This window comes from Lagenorhynchus albirostris, chromosome 13 (genome assembly GCF_949774975.1).
Source record: "Lagenorhynchus albirostris chromosome 13, mLagAlb1.1, whole genome shotgun sequence".
Classification (NCBI taxonomy): domain Eukaryota; kingdom Metazoa; phylum Chordata; class Mammalia; order Artiodactyla; family Delphinidae; genus Lagenorhynchus; species Lagenorhynchus albirostris.
The window spans coordinates 60,376,464-60,403,658 of NC_083107.1; the positions used below are offsets into that span (position 1 = coordinate 60,376,464).

The 27,195-nt window shown below is 42.7% G+C and overlaps 2 protein-coding genes across 2 annotated transcripts in view; one reads left to right on the top strand and one right to left on the bottom strand.

The window, feature by feature from the left end:
* Positions 1–27,195, bottom strand: part of VIT (vitrin) — a 123,237-nt gene that overhangs the window by 60,147 nt on the left and 35,895 nt on the right. Inside the window, exons 3-4 of the mRNA XM_060169097.1 lie at positions 24,069–24,134; positions 6,179–6,335 (exon numbers count right to left, since the gene is read on the bottom strand). Of these exons, the coding sequence (XP_060025080.1) occupies positions 6,179–6,335; positions 24,069–24,134 (223 nt within the window). The remainder of the gene's footprint in view (positions 1–6,178; positions 6,336–24,068; positions 24,135–27,195) is intronic.
* FEZ2 (fasciculation and elongation protein zeta 2) overlaps positions 1–27,195 on the top strand; it is a 216,632-nt gene that overhangs the window by 27,433 nt on the left and 162,004 nt on the right. The gene's annotated exons all lie outside the window — the stretch shown is intronic.

The window sequence follows — 27,195 nt, forward strand, 5'->3', positions numbered from 1 at the left end:
CTTGGTGGTCTAGTCATTTTGACAATATTGATTCTTCCAATCCAAGAACATGGTATATTTTCCCATCTATTCGTGTCATTTTCGATTTCTTTCATCAGTGTCTTATAGTTTTCAGAGTACAGGCCTTTTGCCTCCTTAGGTAGGTTTATTCCTAGGTATTCTTTTTGACGCCATGGTAAATGGGATTATTTCCTTAATTTCTCTTTCTGATCTTTCCTGATTAGTGTATAGGAAAGCAAGAGATTTCTGTGTATTAATTTTGTATCCTGCAATTTTACCAAATTCATTGACGAGCTCTAGTAGTTTTCTGGTAGCATCTTTAGGATTTTCTATGTATAGTATCATGTTATCTGCAAACAGTGACAGTTTTACTTCTTCCTTTCCAACTTGGATACCTTTCATTTCTTTTTCTTCTCTGATTGCTGTGGCTAAAACTTCCAAAACTATGTTGAATAAAACTGGTAAGAGTGAACATCCTTGTCTTGTTCCTGATCTTAGAGGGAATGCCTTTAGCTTTTCACCATTGAGAATGATATTAGCTGTGGGTTTGTCATATATGGCCTTTATTATGTTGAGGTAAGTTCCCTCTCTGCCCACTTTCTGGAGAATTTTTATCATAAATGGGTGCTGAATTTTGTCAAAACTTTTTATGCATCTATTGAGATGATCATATGGTTTTATTCTTCAGTATGTTAATGCGGTGTATCACACCAATTTATTTACAGATATTGAAGAATCCTTGCATCCCTGGGATAAATCCCACTTGATCATGGTGGATGATCCTTTTAATGTGTTGTTGGATTTGGTTTGCTAGTATTTTGTTGAGTATTTTTGCATCTGTGTTCATTAGAGATATTCAGCCACCGTCTTTATTTAGAGATAGGAAAGCAGGGAGAGTAAGAAAACCTTCACCTTGACCTGCAGCCTAACCCCCAAGAACGATGCTCCCATCACGTGGCCTGGCATCTGTCTTCCCATGTTCGATGTCCTTCTCTTTTGTATTACAGGACATGACCATGCCTCAAATTTCTTTTCTTTGGTTGCTTAATTCCTACTAGTTCTCCCTGAAGTAAAACCTGTTCCCTGACAATTTCCAATTTGGTTTTGTGACATCACAGAACGACTCCAACTATTTCAAAAGGTGGTACATTATTAAAAGCAAATTATTCCTTTTATTTTGGGCTAGGGAACGAAGGTGTGTAGCTAAATTAAACTCATTTAAAAGAGTCCCCAAAGGCTGGTAATTGTTTCTTTAATTTCTTGGATTTTGAAGGTTTTAGATCCTGATGTGATAGTAACTGACATATCTACCTCTTTGCCTCCATTGAAGCTGGGGCTCCAGTATGTCAATTCCTTGTCCCAGAGCCTAACATGGCTCCCTTGGGTATCTGTAATTTACAGCACAGGGGAGCTAAAAATGTCCTTAGATTTGTTCCCATCAACACCCTTCCTTCCCTACAGGAATGAGCGTTGCCATTTCCTGCCCTCCCACCCTCATGGTGAGTCAACAACTTTCAACACTCAACTTCCCAACAACTTGGAAAGAAAGTGATAATAATACTTGACATGTAAAGCCCTTAATTGCTTTTGAATCATCCCCACTAATGGATCTCACTGAGTTCTCCTAGCAAACCTACTGGCTGTGGAGCAGAGGGAATGCTGTTATTCCCACTTCACAGAGACAGGCTTAGACAGGTCGAGGGACTCACTCCAGATTTTGTAACTTCTAAATTGCAAGGTAGGGATTTGAACCCAGGTCTAAATGACCTGGAATCCTGGGTTTGCCCCACTTGGTCACAGTTGCCTCACAAGCCATGGGCATCTCCCAACACCAAGTCCTCATCCCTCCATCATGTCTTTGCAACCCTGCCTGCCCTTCTTCAGGCAGCTCTCAGTCGGGGCCCCTCACTTCTCCCAGCTGCAGCCAGGTCGGCCTCTTCTCTCCTGACGGCCCACTTGATTCCCACTCCTGTGGCTCTGTTCACGCTGCTCTTTGCTCTGGAGAACCTGTGCCTTCTCTCCAACACCTCCTTCTCCATGACTTTGCTATGCCCCTTCCTAACAATGCCTTCGAACCTTGTCTTTCCATGGAGGCTCTGATTTTATTTGGTCTTGTGCTACTTCCTGAAAATTCCTTGAGTTAACTTTGTCTCCCAACTAGATTAGAAATTTTCTTATGGGAAGACAGTGTTTTTGCTTCTGCATTAGAAGGCCTGTCGGTGTGCGGACACCACTCATGCTGGCTTGGGAAAGCCAGTTATTAGGCTGCTGGATTGTGCCGGTTCATTTCACTGTGGTACTTTGAAATCAGCCACGGTGGGAGTATTTATACCGCAGATGTTGGTAAATCAGTACCCCCCAGCCCTCCATTTAGGAGGGCTGGTTGGTGAACCTTTACCACCACACCACTGGCATAGGCTGTAAATTCAGATTAGTTTTTAAAAAATTACCCCGAATATCCCATGGTCCCTAACTGACAAGTGGGGGAAACAGAAATAGCTCTTATCTTTTTATTCCCCCCCTGGAGAAATTATTCTGCCCCTGGATTTATATTCCATTGTATTGAGGAAATGTTCGTGCACTCATTCTTGTTTAAAAGTCAGAAGCGCTGTAGCTAGCTGCCACTCAGAGTGGAAAAAGGGGCTGAGCTTCCCTTTTCTCAGGCTGTTTAAAGGGAATGGGGTGGGCCCGGGGGTTCTCAGGCTGGACAGGGAGGCTGAGATCCCTTGTGACAGTTATATAAGACCCAAAACCCAGACTTTGGGAAAGGCACGGAAACAGAACTCTTGTCTTCTCGTGAGATTTTCCTGTTGCAGAAGAGAGTGATGTCCTATCTTGTGAGTGGACTTCACTGGAGGCCGTGCGCGTTCCCTGACATTGTCCTAGAGGAGGGCAGATCCTGGGGCAGTCAGTGGTCTGTCAACTCCTGGAGGCGACAGAAATCCCAGGGGAGGAATGCACCGGACGCTTGTTCACCACAGGAGATACCAGAGGAGGGAGAGAGCCTGAAAGGCTGTGGTTGTACTTATGAAGCAGATGGGGGCTCAGAGCCATGGTAGTTTGGAGAATTTATATAAATGCGACCTCATGTGCACCCTCATTGAGGTGGAGGCACGTCAAATATATTCTCTCAAAGAACAAAACCAGTTCCACTCCTTTGCATTCCTCAGACACCCTGCATGATGCTGAACATGGCTTTGGGGTTCACCTCCTCCCTGACCCTGGCCCCAGGGCACTGGGATAATCTGAGGGTCAGCTTCGTGGCTCGGAGAAAAGGGGCTGCGCACAGCGAGGCCAGGTTTTGAATGGCTGCCATTCTCAAGGTGGGCGTCTGGTCAGAAATCCATGCTCTGCATGGAGATGGCCTCTTCGTTGTCCCAGCTCAGAGAACTCTCCCCTCTCTCCAGGCCTTGGTCCCACTTTAAACACAGAAATTAGTTCAGGATAAGACTGAGCCAAACTATGATGCCTCAAATATGTTCATTATCCCTTTGGTTTGAAAGAATCAAGGGGATCACTCATAATGAGGGATCTGATTGTCATAGTTCGTATGAAGGTTAAATCCTTTAAGCTAAATCTGAATTTCTAAACCAAAGTGTGCTCTCTCCAGTTTCCCAGTTCCGACTGCAGGGGACTCTGGCAGGACAGTGATGGGAGGTCCTTCACACATTTTCCACTCTAGTCTCTGTCTTAAATCCTGCCTTCTGGGATTCCCTGGTGGCGCAGTGGTTGGGAGTCCGCCTGCTGATGCCGGGGACACGGGTTCGTGCCCTGGTCCGGGAAGATCCCACATGCCGTGGAGGGGCTGGGCCCGTGAGCCATGGCCGCTGAGCCTGCGCGTCCAGAGCCTGTGCTCCGCAGTGGGAGAGGCCACAGCAGTGAAAGGCCCGCGTACCGCAAAAAAAAAAAAACAAAAAAAAACCCCAAACCTGCCTTCTAAAAACAGACTCCTTCTGTTTGTAAAAAACGGAACTGGTATTATCCAAAATTCCTGTCTGTTTTCCCTTAAGACCTCTATACATCCTCCTCATGGATAGTGATTCCTTCTTTCCAAACAGTTTCCTACAGCATCAGTCGCTGGTCCAGGAAGGTACAAGGCATTCCGTTGCTCCAGCAGCAAATGTTGCTTCTTGAAACAGTCAAACTCTTCTCCTCTGTCCCTCTACCCTCGTCTATATTCTTGCCAGGTAGTTCCTATGCTCCAACCCAAATGCTGGGATTGCTGAGTCCTGGTCCTTGTCAGTGCCCTTCTTATTTTCTTTCTAGAGGTGTGTCCGTTCATCCTAAAATCCTTTCCCAACTCTGACCACCCCAAAGTGCTACAACCCCATCACGTCTTCACGTCCTCTCGGTTCTTATGTAAATGTATCACCTGGGCTCAGGGCTGGAAGTCAGGGGACACAAGTTCTAGTCCTGGATGTGCAACTTAATTAACTTCCCTATGCCTCCCTTCCTCTTCTAACAACTGGGGATGCTAACAGCAGCCTCATAGGGCTGAGATGATGCTAGAAGGAGAGGATGTCAGTGTAAGGGGTTACTGTCATTATGATGACATCTTGGTGAGCTCACATTAACTTGTGTGGCTCTGTACCTCAGGGGACCAAGGAAAGGCAAGAGAGAGCCAGCAAATGCCAGACGAAGCAAGTGCCAACCATCTCGGACCACAGTTGGAAAAATACAGGCAGCCTTAAGACGGGCTCGGCCTCTGTAACATATGTCAGTGTCTACACGGACACAGACCGGAGTGTGCTAATGGTGTTGGCATGCACATGTGTGTGTCAGGGTGTGTGTGAGCACGCACATGTGTTCTAGCACATGTGGGAGGCATGCATATGTGTACAAGTGATTGTGTGGAGGCATGCACATGTTCACGTGTAGGTCCGCGTATCGACTTGGTGCACAAAATTGATTTCAAAGTGAAAACAAAATATTTTTATTCCACAGTTTGGAGTTAAGGAACAGCATTTGGTGTTTTGTTCTTTAATGTTCCTCTGTATATCCTCAGTAGAGCTTTTGTATTCCCACTCCCACTGAAAAACCAGGTAGCTGTTCATCTCTTTGGCTGATGGGGAAAAGAGTATGACTGACAAAGTCTCTTAGTAAGTCTTAAATCTTATTTTAGGCATAGATTTTTTTTTTTTTTTACTTCTTCCCCAAATTTCAGAGAGGCTACTGACTAGACACCTTGAAAAGGAATGAATTTTATGTCTCCCCTCTCTCTGGCGGAGATACAACTGAACAATCAAGTGACTGGCGTGCAAGTAAAGAAAAGGAAAAAGATACCGGAAGCCTGAATAATTGAGAAACTTCATCAGTATCCAGCAGCCAACCACTGACTTTGAGCCACATCTCAAAGTAGTGCTGGCTGGTGAATAGAAGTGGGGGGCTGGACTTGGGTTCCAATCCCCACTCGGATACTTTTTAACGGTGTGGCTTTAGAAAGGCTATTCAACCTCTCTTCACCTTTAAGAGGTCGACGATACCGCACAGGGGAATGGTGAGGGCCGAATTAGATAACACAGGTGGAGTGCTTCACACATACCCATTATGAGAGCTATTAAGTAAACATGCATTTCCCTGGGTTTTGGCTCCAAGCCTAAACAAGAGGTGTGAGGATTCTGTGAAGGTCGCTATTGCCTTTCCTCATTTAGGCAGTGACATGGTCCAAAGCATGTCATGCTTCCTGCCCTCCTTCCTGGATCCCCCATCAACAGCTGACCAGGCAGGACCCCCTGTCACCCTCCTTCTCACTTTTCCTGTTCCTCTTTGTCTCCAGATCATCAACTGGCGCTGTGACATTTCTTCTCTAAACTTCTGGGCCTTCCTTAGTCATGTCCCTATTATCTCCTTGCTCAGCACACACAGGTAAAAATAAAAAGGCTTTACATCATCAAGAACTTTGGTTTCCTCATTATGAACACAAAAGAGTAGGATTCTCCCTCCCACCCCCACCCATTAAGGTGTAAAGAGAAGTCAGTCCTCCTTTCCAGAGAGATCTGAAAGGAGATCCAGGACCATGCACAGATTCTGGGGCATCCCATGGGATAGGGCTGCCAGATAAAATACAGGATGCTCCATTAAGTTTGTTTGCTCTTGCTTGCTAATCAGGCAACCCTGCACCGGGGGATCCCTGCCCACACCCTGGTTGCTCGTGCCTAAGAAGCTCAGCGCTACCCACCTGTGAACCGCAGCGCCACACACGCTGGAGTAGGATGCATAGACGTCAGTGCCATAAACGTGGTACCTGGGGTCTTGGCATCCTGCTGGACATTTCACAATGAACTCGGGATTGATTATCTTTCCAGCTCTCACATCACAGTTGATCTGAGGCACAGCTGGGAATGCAAAATGAGGTCAAGATTACACCTTGTGGTATCAGCTTATATATGGGGTGACTGTTAGGTCATAACTTCATTTACTTAATCTCTAAAAGCCAGAGCCTGGGCTGACCCTGGATCCCCTCCATACAATGAAAGCAAAGAGGTAATTAGGACATTCCTCAGACCAAAAGAGCAATCACCATCCACTGCACTTAACCTGCTGAGAACGAGAACAAGAGGCTCATTCCTGTGCTTATTCGAACCATTAATTAATTGAAGAAGAGAACGCTGGGAAAAGACCTGCCTCCAATGGTCAGAAATGTCAGCCTTAGTCCACGATTAGAGAATACTGGTTTTTCAGATGCTCTGGAGCTAGCCCAGGAAAAGAGGAAACTCAGAAAACCTCGCAGGAAGAAGAAAAGTATCGGAAAGGGCAAGCGAGAGAGCATGGGCCTTGCGTCGGGACCAGCCAGGACAAGGTGGGCTGCTGCAGCAGAGGCCCCGGGCTGGAGCCTGCGGGGAGCATGGGGATGGGCAGGCCTGGGCCGGGTGAAGGAGGCGTGAGTGCTTGTGTTCTGTGCGGGAGGTGGGACTCCATGGAAGGTTTTTGGACAGGCGAGATAGATAATGAAGTGATCTTTTGTCTCGGTCCTAGAGGCTGGGTCCTAGCTCCAGGGTCAAGATGGGAGTGATCTTTGCTCATCTGCCTCCACACGCAGTGGAAAGCTGGGGACTGCCCTGCTAGGCATCCAGGGGAAGCTCATTCATTCTGTCCTCCCTCCTCTCTGGCTTGGTGACGCCATTGACAGGCTAGCAGTATTCACTAGGCAAGGCTGCTGGAGCCCAAAGCTTGCTTAGGGATGAGACAGCGTAGATGCTCTCGTGGCAGTGCCTAAAAGGGGGTGTGGCTGCATCTTCCCTGAAAAAAATTTCCCTCAAAAACTCCTGAATGAAAAGGTCTCCTAGAGGATATTGATGCCTGGGAGCTAGGAATAGATTCTCTAGAAGGGACTCTGAAACATAATCACTATTCAAAGAGTAAGCAGGCTCTGGAGGGATCTGGAAACCACCAGATGGGAGGGCTGCCTGGCACAGATGGGGCGTTTGGCCATAAGAAGGCGAGCATTTGGAGGCAAATATAGCTGTTTCACGAGTAGGACGGTCGTGTGCTATGGCATCAGAGGACTGAGCTAGAGCTAAGGGGGAGATTTTCTACGGAGGCATTTTTTGCCAAAAAGAACTTTCTAGTAAATGAAGTTGCCCTTGAAGGAAGAGGCTGGAAGTATGCAAGCAGGGACTGAACAGTTGAAGAAGGGATGTCTCCACTGGGTGGGAGGTAGAAAGCAAGCCCCGCCCAGTGGTAAGAGTCTGTGATTACAAACATGGATTCAGGATCTCTGCCAGGCCACCCATCCTCTAACTGGGTTACTGAGATGTTCTCAGAGTTGTTAATAGCTTCCAGCTGTATCCAAAATGCACTTTTTTTTTTTTTTAACCCTTATGTATCTGAATGGAGCAGAGTTGCATTTCATTCAGACTGGAGAGAGAACTAAAGTTAGAACTCCTGCTCTTTTCCTAAACACCCCTCCCAGACAGTCTTGGCCACGCAGGGCTGGGCCAGCATGGAAGTCCTTCTCCTGGGAGCCCGGGGGCTGAGTGTGATCACAGGCTAAAACAATTTGTGGTCCACATTAAGGAGGGAAGCGCTGCGCTTAAAATGGTTTTGTGGTTTCGTTCTTCCCACCACAGGCTGCTTCCTCTCCAAAGTTATTTTCTTTTTATCTTTCATTCTTTTAAACCCTGATACTCAAGGCTGCATTGACTATTTTGAGTCTTGGATTATTGTTCTAAAATGCCAGTTGTGGGACTGAAGATGCCTGTGTAGTCTCTCCTTAAATTAGTTAGTTGTTGGATCACTGGGTGTAACTAAATGCTTTCAGCTCTCCTCCCTTCCACAGATCACTGCCCCACTCCCGAATGCATCTCCTCCCTTAGATGTAAAGAAAATGGAAGCATTCCTTCTCAGCTCTTAGTTACATGAAATAGGAAGTGACGAGCTCTGTGACCTGGGATTCAATTTGGATGTGACTTTGTCACCCTGAGGGTTTGGATCTCCTGGTAGGCCAACCCAACTCTCCTGGAGTTGTAAACTGGGCTCTATCTAGAAGCTTATTGCATGAGTGTCATACAGTGGTCGAACTTATTGCAAGACAGGTGCAGATGTGGTAGAATTTTCCATGAAATAGTTGGTTTAAAAAAATAAGGGGAAAAGTGTCACATGGGAATATTTTGCTTCCGGCTAATCAATTCCCACCCCCCCACACACACACACCCCGCCCCTTCCTGTGGGGGGAATTTGTTTTTTGTTTTACTTTTTGCTTTGTCTTGTTTTTACAAAGGCCTGGGCAAGCCCTTAAATAAGATCTGCTGCTTTATCTGCACCCAGCTGGATTAGAAAACTTGGTGAATTAGCTCATCCCACGGGGTGGGGGGCTGTAAAATGATATCAAGCACATATGCTCATGCACTTTGGAAGAACAGGGTACAATGACAAAGTTGGCCAAAGGTCAAATATTTGTTCAATTTGTACAGAAAATTCAGCCGGAGAGAGTGAGCTAATTACAATTTCAGAGTAATTGCCAAAATCATTGGCAAGTGTAACGTCTTAATCCAGCTGGCAAGAAGCAGTCATCTGCATCTTTTCTGGCTGCTCTTCTCTGAGTATATGGAAACCACGATTTATTCTTTTACAGTATTTTCTCAGTTATTTGTGAAGTAGTCTGTTTTCTTATAACCTTCCAGGAATCTTCCATCCATCCGCTTAAAGCCGAAATGATAATGATTTATCTTTGTATTTCCTCTGAATACATTTGAACTATTCCACCTTACGGCTTAGGTCTTCCTTTTCTCTCTTTCTCTTCTGTCGTATAGGTTCATTTTCTTTTTTTAACATCTTTATTGGCGTATAATTGTTTTACAATGGTGTGTTAGTTTCTGCTTTATAACAAATGAATCAGCTATACATATACATACATCCCCATATCTCCTCCCTCTTGCATCTCCCTCCCACCCTCCCTATCCCACCCCTCTAGGTGGTCACAAAGCACCGAGCTGATCTCCCTGTGCTATGTGGCTGCTTCCTACTGCCCATCTATTTTACATTTGGTAGTGTATATATGTACATGCCACTCTCTCACTTCGCCCCAGCTTCCCCTTCCCCCTCCCCCTCCCCATGTCCACAAGTCCACTCTCTACATGTGTCTTTATTCCTGTCCTGCCCTTAGTTTCCACAGAACCATTTTTTTTTAGATGCTATATATATGTGTTAGCATACAGTATTTGTTTTTCTGACTTACTCTGTATGACAGACTCTAGGTCCATCGACCTCACTACAAATAACTCAATTTCATTTCTTTTTATGGCTGAGTAATATTCCCTTGTATATATATGCCACATCTTCTTCATCCATTCATCTGTCAGTGGACACTTAGGTTGCTTCCATGTCCTGGCTATTGTAAATAGAGCTGCAGTGAACATTGTGGTACATGACTCTTTTTGAACTATGGTTTTCTCAGGGTATATGCCCAGTAGTGGGATTGCTGGGTAGTATGGTAGTTCTATTTTCAGTTTTTTAAGGAACCTCGATACTGTTCTCCATTCTGGCTGTATCAATTTACATTCCCACCAACAGTGCAAGAGGGTTTCCTTTTCTCCACACCCTCTCCAGCATTTATTGTTTGTAGACTTTTTCATGATGGCCATTCTGACTGGTATGAGGTGATACCTCATTGTAGTTTTGATTTGCATTTCTCTAACGATTAGTGATGTTGAGCATCCTTTCATGTGTTTGTTGGAAATCTGTATATCTTCTTTGGATAAATGTCTGTTTAGGTCTTCTGCCCATTTTTGGATTGGGTTGTTTGTTTTTTTGATATTGAGCTGCATGAGCTGCTTGTATATTTTGGAGATTAATCCTTTGTCAGTTGATTCGTTTGAAAATATTTTCTCCCATTCTGAGGGTTGTCTTTTCGTCTTGTTTATGGTTTCCTTTGCTGTGCAAAAGCTTTTAAGTTTCATTAGGTCCGTTTGTTTATTTTTGTTTTTATTTCCATTTCTTTAGGAGGTGGGTCAAAAAGGATCTTGCTGTGATTTATGTCACAGAGTGTTCTACCTATGTTTTCCTCTAAGAGTTTTACAGTGTCTGGCCTTACATTTAGGTCTTTAATCCACTTTGAGTTTATTTTTATGTATGGTGGTAGGGAGTGTTCTAATTTCATTCATTTACATGTAGCTGTCCAATTCGCTCAGCACCACTTATTGAAGAGGCTTTCTTTTCTCCATTGTATATTCTTGCCTCCTTTACCAAAGGTAAGTTGACTATATGTGCGTGGGTTTATCTCTGGGCTTTCTATCCTGTTCCATTGATCCATATTTCTGTTTTTGTGCCAGTATCATACTGTCTTGATTACTGTAGCTTTGTAGTAGAGTCTGAAGTCTGGGAGCCTGATTCCTCCAGCTCCGTTTTTCTTTCTCGAGATTGCTTTGGCTATTTGGGGTCTTTGGTGTTTCCATACAAGTTGTGAAATTTTTTGTTCTAGTTCTATGAAAAATGCCATTGGTAGTTTGATAGAGATTACACTGAATCTGTAGATTGCTTTGGGTAGTATAGTCATTTCCACAATGTTGATTCTTCCAATCCAAGAACATGGTATATCTCTCTGTCTGTTTGTATCATCTTTAGTTTCTTTCATCAGTGTCTTATAGTTTTCTGCATACAGGTCTTTTGTCTCCTTAGGTAGGTTTTTTCCTAGGTATTTTATTCTTTTTGTTGCAGTGGTAAATGGGAGTGTTTCCTTAATTTCTCTTTCAGATTTTTCATCATTAGTGTATAGGAATGCAAGAGATTTCTGTACATTAATTTTGTATCCTGCTACTTTACCAAATTCATTGATTAGCTCTAGTAGTTTTCTGGGTAGCATCTTTAGGATTCTCTATGTATAGTATCATGTCATCTGCAAACAGTGACAGCTTTACTTCTTCTTTTCTGATTTGGATTCCTTTTATCTCTTTTTCTTCTCTGATTGCTGTGGCTAAAACTTCCAAAACTATGTTGAGTAATAGTGGTGAGAGTGGGCAACCTTGTCTTGTTCCTGATCTTGGAGGAAATGGTTTCAGTTATTCACCATTGAGAATGATGTTGGCTGTGGGTTTGTCATATATGGCCTTTATTATATTGAGGTAGGTTCCCTGTCTGCCTACATTCTGGAGGGTTTTTATCATAAATGGGTGTTGAATTTTGTCAAAAGCTTTTTCTGCATCTATTGAGATGATCATATGGTTTTTCTCCTTCTGTTTATTAATATGGTTTATCACATTGATTGATTTGTGTATATTGAAGAATCCTTGCATTCCTGAGATAAACCCCACTTGATCATGGTGTATGATCCCTTTAATGTGCTATTGGATTCTGTTTGCTAGTATTTTGTTGAGGATTTTTGCATCTATGTTCATCAGTGATATGGGCCTGTAGTTTTCTTCTTTGTGACATCTTTCTTTGGCTTTGGTATCAGGGTGATGGTGGCCGCTTAGATTGAGTTTTGGAGTGTTCCTCCCTCTGCTATATTTTGGAAGAGTTCGAGAAGGATAGGTATTAGCTCCTCTCTAAATGTTTGATAGTATTCACCTGTGAAGCCATCTGGTCCTGGGCTTTTGTTTGTTGGAAGATTTTTAATCACAGTCTCAATTTCAGTGCTTGTGATTGGTCTGTTTATATTTTCTATTTCTTCCTGGTTCAGTCTTGGAAGGTTGTGCTTTTCTAAGAATTTGTCCATTTCTTCCAGGCTGTCCATTTTATTGGCATAAAGTTGCTTGTAGTAATCTCTCATGATCTTTTGTATTTCTGCAGTGTCAGTTGTTACTTCTCCTTTTTCATTTCTAATTCTATTGATTTGAGTCTTCTCCCTTTTTTTCTTGATGAGTCTGGCTAATGGTTTATCAATTTTATCTTCTCAAAGAACCAGCTTTTAGTTTTATTGATCTTTGCTACTGTTTCCTTCTTTTCATTTATTTCTGATCTGATCTTTATGATTTCTTTCCTTCTGCTAACTTCGGGGTTTTTTTGTTCTTCTTTCTCTAATTGCTTTAGGTGTAAGGTTAGGTTGTTTATTTGAGATGTTTCTTGTTTCTTGAGGTAGGATTGTATTGCTATAAACTTCCCTCTTAGAACTGCTTTTGCTGCATCTCATAGGTTTTGGGTCATTGTGTTTTCATTGTCATTTGTTTCTAGGTATTTTTAAATTGCCTCTTTGATTTCTTCAGTGATCTCTTGGTTATTTAGTAGTGTATTGTTTAGACTCCATCTGTTTGTATTTCCTACAGATTTTTTCCTGTAATTGATATCTAGTCTCATAGCATTGTGGTTGGAAAAGATACTTGATATGATTTCAATGTTCTTAAATTTACCAAGGCTTGATTTGTGACCCAAGATATGATCTATCCTGGAGAATGTTCCATGAGCACTTGAGAAGAAAGTGTATTCTGTAGTTTTTGGATGGAATGTCTTATAAATATCCATTAAGTCCATCTTGTTTAATGTATCACTTAAAGCTTGTGTTTCCTTATTTATTTTTGTTTTGGATGATCTGTCCATTGGTGCAAGTGGGGTATTAAAGTCACCTACTATTGTTGTGTTACTGTCGATTTCCCCTTTTATGGCTGTTAGCATTTGCCTTTTGTATTGAGGTGATCCTATGTTGGGTGTAAAGATTTACAATTGTTATATCTTCTTCTTGGATTGATCCCTTGATCATTATATAGTGTCCTTCTTTGTCTCTTGTAATAGTCTTTAAAGTCTGTTTTGTCTGATACGAGAGTTGCTACTACGGCTTCCTTTTGATTTCCATTTGCATGGAATATCTTTTTCCATCCCCTCACTTTCAGTCTGTATGTGTCCCTAGGTCTGATGTGGGTCTCTTGTAGACAGCATATATATGGGTCTTGTTTTTGTATCCATTCAGCCAGTCTATGTCTTTTGGTTGGAGCCTTTAATCCATTTTCATTTAAGGTAGTTATCAATATGTAGGTTCCTATTACCATTTTCTCAATTGTTTTGTGTTTTTTTTATTGTAGGTCTTTTCCTTCTCTTGTGTTTCCTGCCTAGAGAAGTTCCTTCAGCATTTGTTGTAAAGCTGGTTTGGTGGTGCTGAATTCTCTTAGCTTTTGCTTATTTGTAAAGGTTTTAATTTCTCTGTCAAATCTGAATGAGATCCTTGTTGTGTAGCGTATTCTTGCTTGTAGGTTTTTCCCTTTCATCACTTTAAATATGTCCTGCCACTTCCTTCTGGCTTGCAGAGTTTCTGCTGAAAGATCAGCTGTTAACCATGTGGGGATTTCCTTGTATGTTATTTGTTGCTTTTCCCTTGCTGCTTTTAATATTTTTTCTTTGTATTTAATTTTCGATAGCTTGATTAATATGTGTTGGCGTGTTTCTCCTTGGATTTATCCTGTATGGGACTCTCTGCGCTTCCTGGACTTGATTGACTATTTCCTTTCTCATATTAGGGAAGTTTTCAACTATAATCTCTTCAAATATTTTCTCAGTCCCTTCCTTTTTCTCTTCTTCTGGGACCCCTGTAATTCGCATGTTGGTGCATTTAATATTGTCCAAGAGGTCTCGGAGACTGTCCTCCATTCTTTTCATTCGTTTTTCTTTATTCTGCTCTGCACTAGTTATTTCCACTATTTTATCTTCCAGGTCACTTATCCGTTCTTCTGCCTCAGTTATTCTGCTATTGATCCCTTCTAGAGAATTTTTAATTTCATTGATTGTGTTGTTCATCATTGTTTGTTTGCTCTTTGGTTCTTCTAGGTCCTTGTTATATGTTTCTTGTCTTTTCTCCATTCTATTTCCACAATTTTGGATCATCTTTACTGTCATTACTCTGAATTCTTTTTCAGGAAGACTGCATATTTCCTCTTCAAGTGTTTGGTCTTGTGGGTTTTTACCTTGCTCCTTCACCTGCTGTGTGTTTCTCTGTCTTCTCATTTTGCTTAACTTACTTTGTTTGGGGTCTCCTTTTCACAGGCGGCAGGTTCGTAGTTCCCGTTGTTTTTGGTGTCTGCCCCCAGTGGGTAAGGTTGGTTCAGTGAGTTGTGTAGGCTTCCTGGTGGAGAGGACTGGTGCCTGTTTTCTGGTGCATGAGGCTGGATCTTGTCTTTCTGTTAGGCAGAGCTGCGTCTGGTTGTGTGTTTTGAGGTGTCTGTGAACTTATTATGATTTTAGGCAGCCTCTCTTCTACTGGGTGGTGTTGTGTTCCTCTCTTGTTGTTTGGCTTAGGGTGTCCAGCACTGTAGCTTGCTGGTTGTTGAGTGGAGCTGGGTCTTAGCATTGAGATGGAGATCTGGGAGAGCTTTCGCTGTTTGATATTATGTGAAGCCAGGAGGTCTCTGGTGGACCAATGTCCTGAACTCTGCTCTCCCACCTCAGAGGCACTGGCCTGACACCCAGCCAGAGCACCAAGACCCTGTCAGCCACATAGCTCAGAAGAAAAGGGAGAAAGAACAAAAGAACGAAAGAAAGAAAGAAACGAAGAATGAGAGAAAGAAAGAAAGAAAGTAGGAAGGAATGAAGGAAAGAACGAATGGGAGAAAGAATGAAAGAAAGAAGGAAAGTAAGAAAGAAGGAAAGAAAGAAAGAATGAGAGAAAGAAAGAAAGAAAGGATAAAATAAAGTTATTAAAATAAAAAATTATTAAAAATTTAAAAATAACAAAAAACAGACAGAACCCTAGGACAAATGGTAAAAGCAAAGCTATACAGAAAAAATCACACAAAGAAGCATACACATACACACTCACAAAAAGAGAAAAAGGAAAAAAATGTATATATAAAAGAAAAAGGAGAGAGCAACCAAATCAATAAACAAATCTACCAATGATAATAAACTCTAAGTACTCAACTAAGATAAACATAAAACCAGAAACAAATTAGATGTAGAAAACAAACCCCAAGTCTACAGTTGCTCCCAAAATCCACCGCCTTAATTTTGGGATCATCCGTTTTCTATCAGGTATTCCACAGATGCAGGGTACATCAAGTTGACTGTGAGATTTAATCCGCTGCTCCTGAGGCTACTGGGAGAGATTTCCCTTTCTCTTCTTTGTTCGCACAGCTCCCGGGGTTCAGCTTTGGATTTGGCCCTGCCTCTGTGTGTAGGTCGCCTGAGGGCATCTGTTCTTCTCTGAGACAGGATGGAGTTAAAGGAGCGGCTTATTAGGGAGCTCTGGCTCACTCAGGTCAGGGGGAGGGAGGGGTATGGAATGTGGGGTGAGCCTGTGGTGGCAGAGGCCAGCATGATGTTGCAACAGCCTGAGGAGCGCCGTGTGTTCTTCTGGGGAGGTTGTCCCTGGATCATGGGACCCTGGCAGTGGCAGGCTGCACAGGCTCCCGGGAGGGGGGTGTGGATAGTGACCTGTGCTCGCACACAGGCTTCTTGGTGGCGGCAGCAGCAGCCTTAGCATTTCATGCCCGTCTCTGGGGTCCGCGCTGATAGCCGCGGCTCGTGCCCGTCTCTGGAGCTCGTTTAGGCGGTGCTCCGGATCCCCTCTTCTCATGCAACCTGAAAGAATGGTCTCTTGCCTCTTAGGCAGTTCCAGACTTCTTCCCGGACTCCCTCCCAGCTAGTTGTGGCGCACTAGCCCCCTTCAGGCTGTGTTCACGCCACCAACCCCAGTCCTCTCCCTGGGGTCTGACCTCCGAAGCTGGAGCCTCAGCTCCTAGCTCCCGCCCGCCCCGGAGGGGGAGCAGACAAGCCTCTCGGGCTGGTGAGTGCTGGTTGGCACCGATCCTCTGTGTGGGAATCTCTCCACTTTGTCCTCTGAACCCCTGTTGCTGTGCTCTCCTCCGTGGCTCCAAAGCTTTCCCCCCGCCCACCCCTTATCTCTGCCAGTGAAGGGGTTTCCTAGTGTGTGGAAACTTTTCCTCCTTCACAGCTCCCTCCCAGAGGTGCAGGTCCCGTCCCTATTCTTTTGTCTCTGTTTTTTTTTCTTTTGCCCTACCCAGGTACGTGGGGAGTTTCTTGCCTTTTGGGAAGTCTGAGGTCTTCTGCCAGCATTCAGTAGGTGTTCTGTAGGAGTTGTTCCACATGTAGATGTATTTCTGATGTATTTGTGGGGAGGAGGGTGATCTCCACGTCTTACTCCTCTACCATCTTGAAGGTCTCTAGATTCACTTTCATCTCTCTTTGGGTTTCATCTCAAAAGTGCAGAAATAAGACTTCCTTCAGAGGACAGGTCAAAACTAAGGCAGCTCAAGAAGTGTCCATCTCAGGTCTGAAGGGAGCAGGAAGACACTGATGTGGCAAATAAGACTCAGGGGATGGGGAATGGTGCATCCCCACTATTAACCTTGGGGGAGAACTTAGAAGTCATAAGAAGGTTTACTCCTAGGAACATTTGGAGAAAGCAAGAAGAGAGCCTCTTCCATTCCTTCCTGAGTGGAGTTTTTTTGGTGGAAATGAGAGAACCCTGGGCTAAAGTCACAGAGATCCTGGGGGAGCCCAGAACTGCTTGAGTGGAAACTACACAGAGACCTATTCCTCAGCCATCTGCTCTGCTTCCCCCTCATATGATTCCTCAAGGTTACCTTGCCTTCTCATGGCCGTTATGATTTTCTTGACAGAGCTCACATTAGAGCACCTCAGAATCTGCCAAGGATTCCTTCCCAGAGGCCCTTGGCACCAGACACAGGGAAAAGAGAACTATTTGAAACCTGGATGGTTAGAATGAAAGGATAACCTTTAGATGCTGCCCACTGAGGTCATGTGTCTGCTGTACTGATCTCAGAGTGTTCCTGGGCAAAACTGGTATTGTTTGGGCCACTATCTTCATGCAACATTGGAATCTTAGAGGCACAACTGCAAATGTTTCTGCTCTAAGTTGGTTCTTCTGCCTGACCTAATAACACAGTGATTATTGGGTGATGTCATATACAATAAGCCAATGATGTAGAGGCCAAATCAAACTGTATAATCTGCTTCTTATTGGCCATTCATGTTTTCAGTGAATGTGGCTTTCAAGGCAAGCCACATTGCTTCGGGAAAACAAATTTCTTCATCAATCAGAGGCGGCCATTGTAAGCTTGCCTCTTGGCTGTTAATGAGGAAGAATTATTATAATATAAAAGCACTTATGCATAAACAGTTTTGATATGAAACTTAATTTTGTTCTACTGTGATATTCAACTAGAGTAAAATTCTATTTTTAAGAAGATTATGCAAAAATATTAATTTAATGAAATAAAATGATCATCACATAAAATTTGAAGATGAATGCTTCCTTCTCCTGACACCAGTGACCAGATCATGTTAATTCTTCCTTGGTAGCAAATTCTTTTGCAAAGCATTCTTTTCCATTTTTCTTTTTTAAAAAATATTTATTTTTTTATTTGGCTGCATTGGGTCTTAGTTGCGGCGTGTGGGCTCTTCATTGCAGCGCGTGGGCTTAGTTGTCCCATGGTATGTGGGATCTTAGTTCCTCGAGCAGTGATTAAACCCATGTCCCCCTCATTGGAAGGCAGATTCTTAACCACTGGACCACCAGGGAAGTCCCTCTTTTCCATTTTTCTTAAAAAGTCTTTGACTATGTTGAATCTTTTTTAAAAATTTATTTTATTAAATTATAGTTAATTTACAGTGTTGTGTTAATTTCTGCTGTATAGCAAAGTGCTTCAGTTATACATATATTCTTTTTCATATTCTTTTCAATTATGGTCTATCACAAGATATTGAATATAGTTCCCTATGCTGTACAGTAGGACCTTGTTGTTTATCCACTGTATACATAATAGTTTGCATCTGCTAACCCCAAACTCCCAGTCCTTCCCTCCCCCCCCCGCCCTCCCCCTTGGCAACCAAAAATCTGTTCTCTATATCTGTGAGTCTGTTTCTGTTTCATTGATAAGTTCATTTGTGTCATAGTTTAGATTCCACATATAAGTGATATCATATGGTATCTGTCTTTCTCTTTCTGATTTACTTCACTTAGTATGATAATCTCTAGGTCCCATGCTGCTGCAAATGGCATTATTTCACTCTTTTTTTTTAATGGCTGAATAGTATTCCATTATATATATATCTCTATATATACACACACACACACACACACACACACACACACACACACACCACATCTTCTTTATCCATTCATCTGTCAATGGATATTTAGATTGTTTCCATGTCTTGCCTATTGTAAAGAGTGCTGCTGTGAACACAGGGGTGCATTTATCTTTTTGAATTATAGTTTTGTCCAGCTATATGCCCAGGAGTGTGATTGCTAGATGTAGCATACACAGGAGCCATCTAACCTGGTTTTTTGTGTGTTGGCAATTAGTGTTGGGTCTAGGAAGGCTTTCCTTTGCATAATTTTATTTTACCTTATACAAGATCGGGTGCTCACTGAAGTCAGAGACTTTGCAGGATAGACAGGCAACAATTTGTTGGAGTTAATCATCACAGCTCTCACCTGTGTAACACTATCTCATCTGACCCCACTTTAGGCTGTAAGGCCATTGCTTCTGGAGCCCTTCTGGGGCTTCCTTACATGTAGGAAAGCTATTGAGGAGATTTTACAACGTAAAAGCTTTTCTCTCTCTAGCACAAACACTCTGCCAGACAGGGATCGTTCTAGAGTTGTTGGTGGGCATAATTTATGGGGAAACATATGATGTGTTTATTACAGTATGGGCTAAAAGGTTCATGAGTTGAAGAGTAGGCCTTTTTCAAATGTGGAATCTAACATAAATGAAGTTAATCCTTAAAACCTATAAGGTATCTTGACTGCCTTAGGAGAAGTGTTTTATGAACACACCTAAACCCTTCAACCATTATTTGTAGCCTTCAACAGTCAAGAAAAACGCAACCACATTTTGGTCATTTGTTAGAAACTGCTTGAGTAGCTTTAAGCTGACTAAATATATTAGTGAGGTACCTGTGGGTAAGGTCAGATCTATGGCTCCAAAACATAGCAGGAAAATGAGAGCCTTGAAAAAGTCACATCTGTAAAGAAACTTGGTAAAACTCTCATTCTGTACAGTATGGTAAACTTTACCCTGCACCATACAGCAGGTTAATTTACTAAGACATTAACTTATGCTTATTCTTATTGTATTTTTCCCCTTACTATTCTAAGAAGGTAGTCAGACTTTTGTGTTCTCCTATCTCTGGAGCTCAAGGTTGCAAGAGAGAGGGCAGGGGTTGCCTGGCAACTCTCCCTCAAGGTTCTGGGAATTAGTTGCTCAGAAACCTCCTTGTTTGAGGGGATTGGGCTTGGTCAGCCCAAAGAGTGATGGAGAGAAAATGACCTTCCAAGACTGGGAAGGTGGAAGTGGGCAGGTAGGTCCCAGTAAGGGAAATGCCCCTGTTCCCTAGCAGCTGCCTTGGATGAACATCACTTTGGAACAGTACCTGGTGTGGTGCCCCTCTGGGTAGAACCTTCGGCATAGGGCTTCCCCACATTTGCCAAGATCCCACCATTCATGAAACGATGGAGCTACTCAACTTCTAGGAATAACATGTGCTGGGACACTGAGCAATGCAGGGGCTCTCTCTGAATGTTGTAAATTGCATAAGGCTTCCAATGCCTGGAGCTGGGAGGGAGGAAGCCCTTGTAATAATGGAATTTTAATATTTCAGCCCTAGGCAATTGGCAGTCTGGTGTCAGACTTGATTTGACTTAGAAAATAAGATGCTGTGATAAACCAAGTGACAGAATAAAATTGTACCCAAAACGACTATGTACGTGAGAACAAAATACTAGCTTGGAATGAATGGTCATGTATGGGTGGGAGGAGTAGAGCCGTTAAGAACTAGTCCCAATTTTTTTTTCATCTTTGCTTTTCCTTCTGTAAAAGCCCCATGCGAAATTATTTTCAACATGTACTACCTTTTTGGCCCAAAGGGCCTCCAGTGGAGCTAAGCAAGGTCCATAAGGGCCCCTGGGGGCCATGGGTAGACCAAAGAAATAGAAAGAAGGAAAAGGAGATGAGAAGAAAAAATGAGAAAGCAGAGGAAGTAGGGAGGAGAGAAAGTGACAATTACCTAAAGCAACAGTAACTGTATGCATAGACAGAACAGATGCGCTAGTGTGGCATAAAGTCTAAGGCCAAGCCAAAGGAGGAAACTCATGCATTTACTCTTTTTTCTATTTTCCCACATTTCTTGTACTTTACTTCCTATTCAGTCAGCCCTTGATTATCTTAACACCTCATCTGCCTCTAGGCAATGGATACTTAATTCCTAAACGGCTAGCTTGAGATGAGGCACTAGAAAAGCATGTGGTGTTGAGCCTCACAGAGACCTGAGTTTCAGATCTGGCTCCGCCGACTCATGGTACCATGTCTGGTCACTAGATCCTCAAGAGACGAAAGCAGTGCTCCATGTGTAGTAGGTGTCAGTAAACTGTCCTCTGGGCAAAACTCTCAAACGACCTCCTCCTTGTTATTTTACCTTCAGTCCTCTGGGTGGTGAAGACTTTTAGTCCTGAATAAACACTGGTGAAAATTGAGGGCTGGCTAGGAAAGAGGCAGAGGGCACTGAAGAGAACCCATGATTTCACATTCACATCTGTAAGCATCCCTGATCTTGGGTCCAGCGGTTCTCAAATTTTACCAGGCATCGGAATCACCTGCAGAGTGCAAGGGCTCCAGACTTCTGATCCTTGGATCTGCAAATATTGATACTCACCTCCAGAAGGAGTTTAGGGGTCTGCAGGTATACAAAAGACACTCAGGAGGTCCATGTATTTATCTTTCCAGGAGTTAAGAGAAGTTGTAATTGTTCTGTCTTCTACTTCACTGTAAAAGTTTGTGTGAAATTCTGTCCAGACTTGGTAGATACTTTCATCCTACCTGTATATGAATGTCTATCTGTAATGCTTACTCACTAATAATATTGTGTACTCTCTCTTCTCTCTTCATAGGCTGGGACAAAGGGATTTTTGTTGGGTTTTGTTGTCAGGATTGTTTTATTTCCCTAACACAACCCTAACCATTCTACTCTTCTCTGAAAACCACCCTCCCAGCCTAGGCTGATGCAGTTAGAGTTTCTCTCCCAGGAATTTGAGATCAGGGCTGAGAGACATGGTCTGCATGAACCAGTGGATTGGTGGGTGGGTAGTGAGGCAGACATGCAGAGAGAAGCAGAGACACCAATTCTTGAGATCTTTCCACCTGGGGTACAGTCCCAGTGAGTGCGAGCTGCCCTCCCCACCTTGGGTTCTGCGAGACACCTCATGTCATGTGAGCTACCTCATGTACTGCCAAAATCTCCTTTTCTGCTTAAGCAAATTGGCCTTGGATTTCTGCTAACTGCACCTAAATGATCTGCACTGAGATATTCCCCATTGCCCTCATTGATAAACTGCAGATTCCTAGACACAGTAACAAAGATCTTCACGATCTGGTGCCTGCTTACCCCTCCATCTCTTAGCTCAACACATGTGCCTCCCACTCTATACCTCAGTCATATGGAACTACTTTTGAGCTCTTTCTTTTCTTCAGGGCTTAGGCATGCTTTTTCTTTCTGCTTGTAACACTCTTTTCCCCTCATCTTTGCCTGGTCAATCCCTATTCGGCCTTCAGATATCAGTGTAGATGTGTCACTTCCTCCAGGAAGCCCTCCCGGTTACATAGCTTTTTTCTCCATATTCTTGGAGTACCTTTAGCTCCCGAGTCCTAGCACTTACATAAGACACCATAACTGCCTGGTGACTTGTCTTTCTTCCTCTCTAGACTGTGAGCTCTGTGAGGGCACAGTCTGAGTCTCAATCGCTGTTGTATCTGGGTGTCTAACTGTACCTGGTACTTAGCCGGCACCCAATAAATACTTGTCAAGTGAATGAACGATGTGCCTCCCTTGCTATCAGTCACCTGCCCCAGTGGCAGATTGACAAGGTTGAACAGAAAAAATGAAAATTACTTTGGCCTCAAGGTATAGATTACAATTTGGAAATACTCCTGAGGTAAAGAATCAGGTATCGCCATAGTTTGGGAATATCCTATTACTTTCATTTTATATTTTTCCCCCTTATTTAATGACCATGACAGAGTTTCTAATTAGAGAAAAGGCCTCATGCATACATTGATTCAAAAGTGCTGTATCACTAGGGAGATTTTGAGAATAAGGTTAGAATATAGCATATCAGAAGTTGAATCCATTTGAGATCTCTCAAAGAGGTTTGACCTTGGGTCGTTTAGCACAGACTTTCATAGTCACTGAAAACTGTTGTCATGGTAATCATGGAACCTTTTATGATTTTTGTAGACAAGTTAATGAAGATACTGGGAACAGCCGAAAGGAATTCATACCTGAGTGTGCATTTGTCTCCATATTAACCCAATCACTGTTCTGAACACACATCTGCCCCTGGCCTGATTCTCTTGGCTCTCCTTCCTGACAGGAATAAATAAAAAACTGATTCCTTTTTAGTTTTTCAGACTAGGAGGCTGTGGATGGCTGACCTTTTGGTCTCATTTCAACAGGAAGTCCTGCACAAAGGGCTTAAAGGAATAGAAGGAAAAAAATGCTGCGTGAAACAAATCTCTTCTTTTATTTCAAAATCTTAATGTTGCTGATTTAAGGCACCTAAATCTAATGCCTATACAGAAGTTTCTTTTGTAGACAGCACAGAGCACTGAATATACCTAAAGTCTTTTTCTTATGGTGCTTCATAAATATACCTTAATTTAAGCGTCCATCAAGTCTACAAATTTACATACAGAGAGCTCAGTGTGCTCACAAGATTTGAGTGTGAGATTTTCCATTTATGTCCTGTCCTGCTAGTTCTTTCCCAGTATCCATTCTCTCTTCTTTCCTAATAATAGTACTCCTTACTTTTAGCTAGGCATGCAGATGCTTGAAATCAAGACATTTCCCATTCTCCCTGAATTCTGGCCAATGGTATTTAAGTAGAAGTGGTGTATTTGACTTCCTGGACTTGTCTTTAAAGGGAGTAAGTATGTGCCTTTCTTCATCCCTTCCTACTGACTGGAATGTGGACATGATGGATGGAGTTGGGGTAGCCATTTTGGACAGTGAGTTGAGAGCCACATTGAGAAAAGCAGAATGACAAGATAGAAGGAGTCTGCCTCCCTAAAGATTGTGAAGCTCCCATAGAAGCCCAGAATATATTTACAGGAGAGAGAAAGAAACTTCAGTTTTATCTAAGCAACTGTTATTTTGGCTTTTCTGTCATCTAACCTTAATTATCACCCAAAAATGAAATTAATTATTCCTCTTTCCACTGATTGGGTGTGAAACTTTTCTGTGAGATTACCCATTGATTCCAGGGCACGCTGGAAGGTGGGCAGGTTTGCTGGACTTTTGCATTAGCCAGACTGAATTTTCTGGTATGGGGAATTGAGACAGAACGGCAGAAAAATACCTACTCCAGCTTAGGCATAGAGACATAGTGTCGCCTGGTCTTTGTATGTGCATTTTGAATTTTTCTAATATAGTAGAACCACGTATCTACCCTAAAATAAGAACCCTTATTTCAAATGCTTTTTGGAATGAAGTAGATGACAAATAAGAATCATTACTAATTAGTCTGAGTGCAAAGTATTGAGATAAGACACACACAAAAAAACCCAAAACAGAAAAACCCCAAACTTTCCAAATTATCTGAAACAAGTGTAACAGTCCTCTACATGAGAGACACAGGTGTTGTACCAGTGAGGAACTGCAAGTTTACTTACTGAATTTGGGCCTTTTAATCTTCTTTGTCATTTCTTTATTTGAGTGTATTCCAGTCACCAGCAAAACTACATGAAGAAAAGGCAAAAAAATCGAATCAATATTATTTCACCTAAATGCTTTCTCTCTTTTGACCTTTATGTTTGCTTCAAGCATATGTTAAAGTATTCTCGTTAGTAGAACTAATTTTCCCTTATTTTATGGTTGGGGAAATAAGATGTATACTTTGTGCTTTTCTTAGCCTCTGCTGAAAGGGCCTTTTAAAAATACCTCTTGGATATCTGTCCCGTGTTTTGCTGTCTTTAAATTTCACCACACCAGCGCCACCATCTCCACTTTCCAAAGGCAGGAACGTGGGTCTGGCGAAGCCCACTGATTTGCTTGGTGCCAGGAATAAATTGTAGAGGTAGGATGAACACCCAGGCCCTTCCTGTTCTCTCTCTTCTGTTCCGCACTGAGTTTCCAAATGCCCAGAGAACCGCATACGCATGCGCGCGTGTGTATTTGAAGTGCGCGCATGTGCGTGGGAGAGAGACAGGGAGGGCGTGATGAAGCGCGTCCGTACAAAGCCTCAGAGGAGGACTCTTTGGAAAGGAAGACAAGGAGGAGGGGGACTGGGGAGACGAGAGAGACTCCTCGCAGGGTATGGTGCGACCTGACTGTCTTTGGTGGTCCTTCCAGCCCCAATTGGTGCTGCGCCCCCCAGAGGCCAGCTACAGGTAGGTGAGCTTCCTTCTCGGAAACGGAGCAGAACCTGGATACTGCTCTTCGGGAAGCAAAACAATAGGGGAAGAAAGGGGAACTCTTTATGCCTTTAAGTTTAAAGTTGCATTGCTAGTGTGAGCCTTGTGTTTTTAAAATATAGGGCTACCCTGGTGGCGCAGTGGTTGAGAGTCCGCCTGCTGATGCAAGGGACGCGGGTTTGTGCCCCTAGTCCGGGAGGATCCCACATGCCGCGGAGCGGCTGGGCCCGTGAGCCATGGCCGCTGAGCCTGCGCATCCGGAGCCTGTGCTCCGCAATGGTAGAGGCCGCAACAGTGAGAGGCCCGTGTACCCCCCCCAACACTATATATATATATATATATATATGTGTATAACATTGACCGAATTTTTCTTATTACCAAAATAATACATGTTCCTTGTAGGACAGTAAAAAAAACACTCAAAAACAGTACTACAGAAAATAACGGATGAAAGCAAAAAGTATAATATTTTCAGGCTTTTTCTATATATATGTATGTACTGTACTTTGAAACAAACATTTGATGATGCTTATACTGTTTACAATGTGTCATAAACTTAATTTCTACTTAAGGATATAGAAACATTTTTTCTTGTCATTTAATGTTCCCCTCATAATAATTTTAACTGCCTACAAAATATTGCAATTCATGGACATACCATAATTTAGTCAACTCCTGATTTAATATAAATAGATTTATCTTTGCATGGATTCCTTATTATTGCCTTAAAATAAAATTCCAAATAGGGTTTCTTGTCTGAAAGATATGCCCACTTAAATTTTTTTTTTTTTAACATCTTTATTGGGGTATAATTGCTTTACAATGGTGTGTTAGTTTCTGCTTTATAACAAAGTGAATCAGTCATACATAAACATATGTTCCCATATGTCTTCCCTCTTGCGTCTCCTTCTCTCCCACCCTCCCAATCCCACCCCTCCAGGCTGTCACAAAGCACCGAGCCAATATCCCTGTGCCATGCGGTGCCCACTTAAATTTTTGATATATATTGTGAACATTTCTCATAGCAATTTTTTAATAATGTCTGAAAATGCTCACTTCTCTGTACCTAGACTAATTCTACCTATAAACAGAAAAGCATGTTTTTCCTTTCAAAAGGCTAGTCAGTCTCTCTTCTTCCTTCCTTTCCAGGCCTTCTTCTACCTTACCCACCCAAAGATGATACTGCTCTAACTAACCTCCATTTTAGCTACTTTTTGAGAAACCCCACTTTCTGGATGGATTTGGAATTCTGGAGGTGAACATGAGGCAGCAGAATAATTAAAATAGGAATTTTACTTCCTACTTTATGTTTTTTTTTTTTAACAACACAGATGCTTGATTAAAGCATAAATCAGGAGTTAGGCATTCTTGAATTGTTAACTGTCTTTGAAGGAAAAAGTGGCAATGTCACCAAGTGTTTGTTAAGAAAATTTTTTATTTATCTTATGATTAACTAGCTGAGCTGTGCCAATGATGTAGCTCCCGAATTATCCTGTTTTGACTATTAGCACTAGTTGAGGCCTGGACAGTTGACATACCATGTCCTGCAAGAACAGAGCCATGAAAGAGAACTGAGTGAAAACCAAACGTCTAGCCAAGTAGAATGAAGGCAGACATTTTTTAGGTGTTATTTACTTCTGGGGTTTGCGTAGGGTGTGAATGTCGTGGAGGTCTGATTTTTATAGTAGGCTCTGTGTCATTTAACTCTGTCCAAAGACAGCATCTTCATTTTATACACAAAAATAAATAACTAGAATATTTTTAAAAAAACAAGTACGAAATAAATATATAGAAAAAATTATGCGCATAAAGCAGAGGGAGTAAGTGAAATAGTCATAAATTTGGGTATCAGTTCTTGGTGGGAAACCAAATACTGTCTTTCTGGGGCTGTGTACCCATGGCATGTGGTTTATAAGTCTTGGTATCATTAGGACTATAAATATTTGAGTAAGCCCACCCCATCACTCGCATTTTCTTGCCCAAGACCCTCCAGGCTGAAAACATGCAGAGCTGGGTTCAGTTTTAAGCAGTGGTTAATAAAGTCATTATTTTCAATGGTACACAGAGGCCCTCCCCTCAGCTTAGATGCTTGTTAATTAAAGCTCCCCAGAAGCCACTCCTCAAGGGGAGAGCTGGTCAGTAAGGCTGCAAATGTGCTTGTGCCCTGAAGCAAGTCATTCCTCATCTGCAAGACCTCTCTTGCTACCTTGGAAATGGTGACTTGCATGTGGAATTTGGGTGAGAGAAAAATCAGTCTTGTGTTCCTGTTCTTAGGAAGCCTGGCAGAGCACCGAGATGGATGACAGATGCTCGCTTCAAAGTACAAAGCAGAACACAGGTCTGAAAGCCCTTCCATGGGAGTAGTTATCTGGCCACAGCTGAGGCC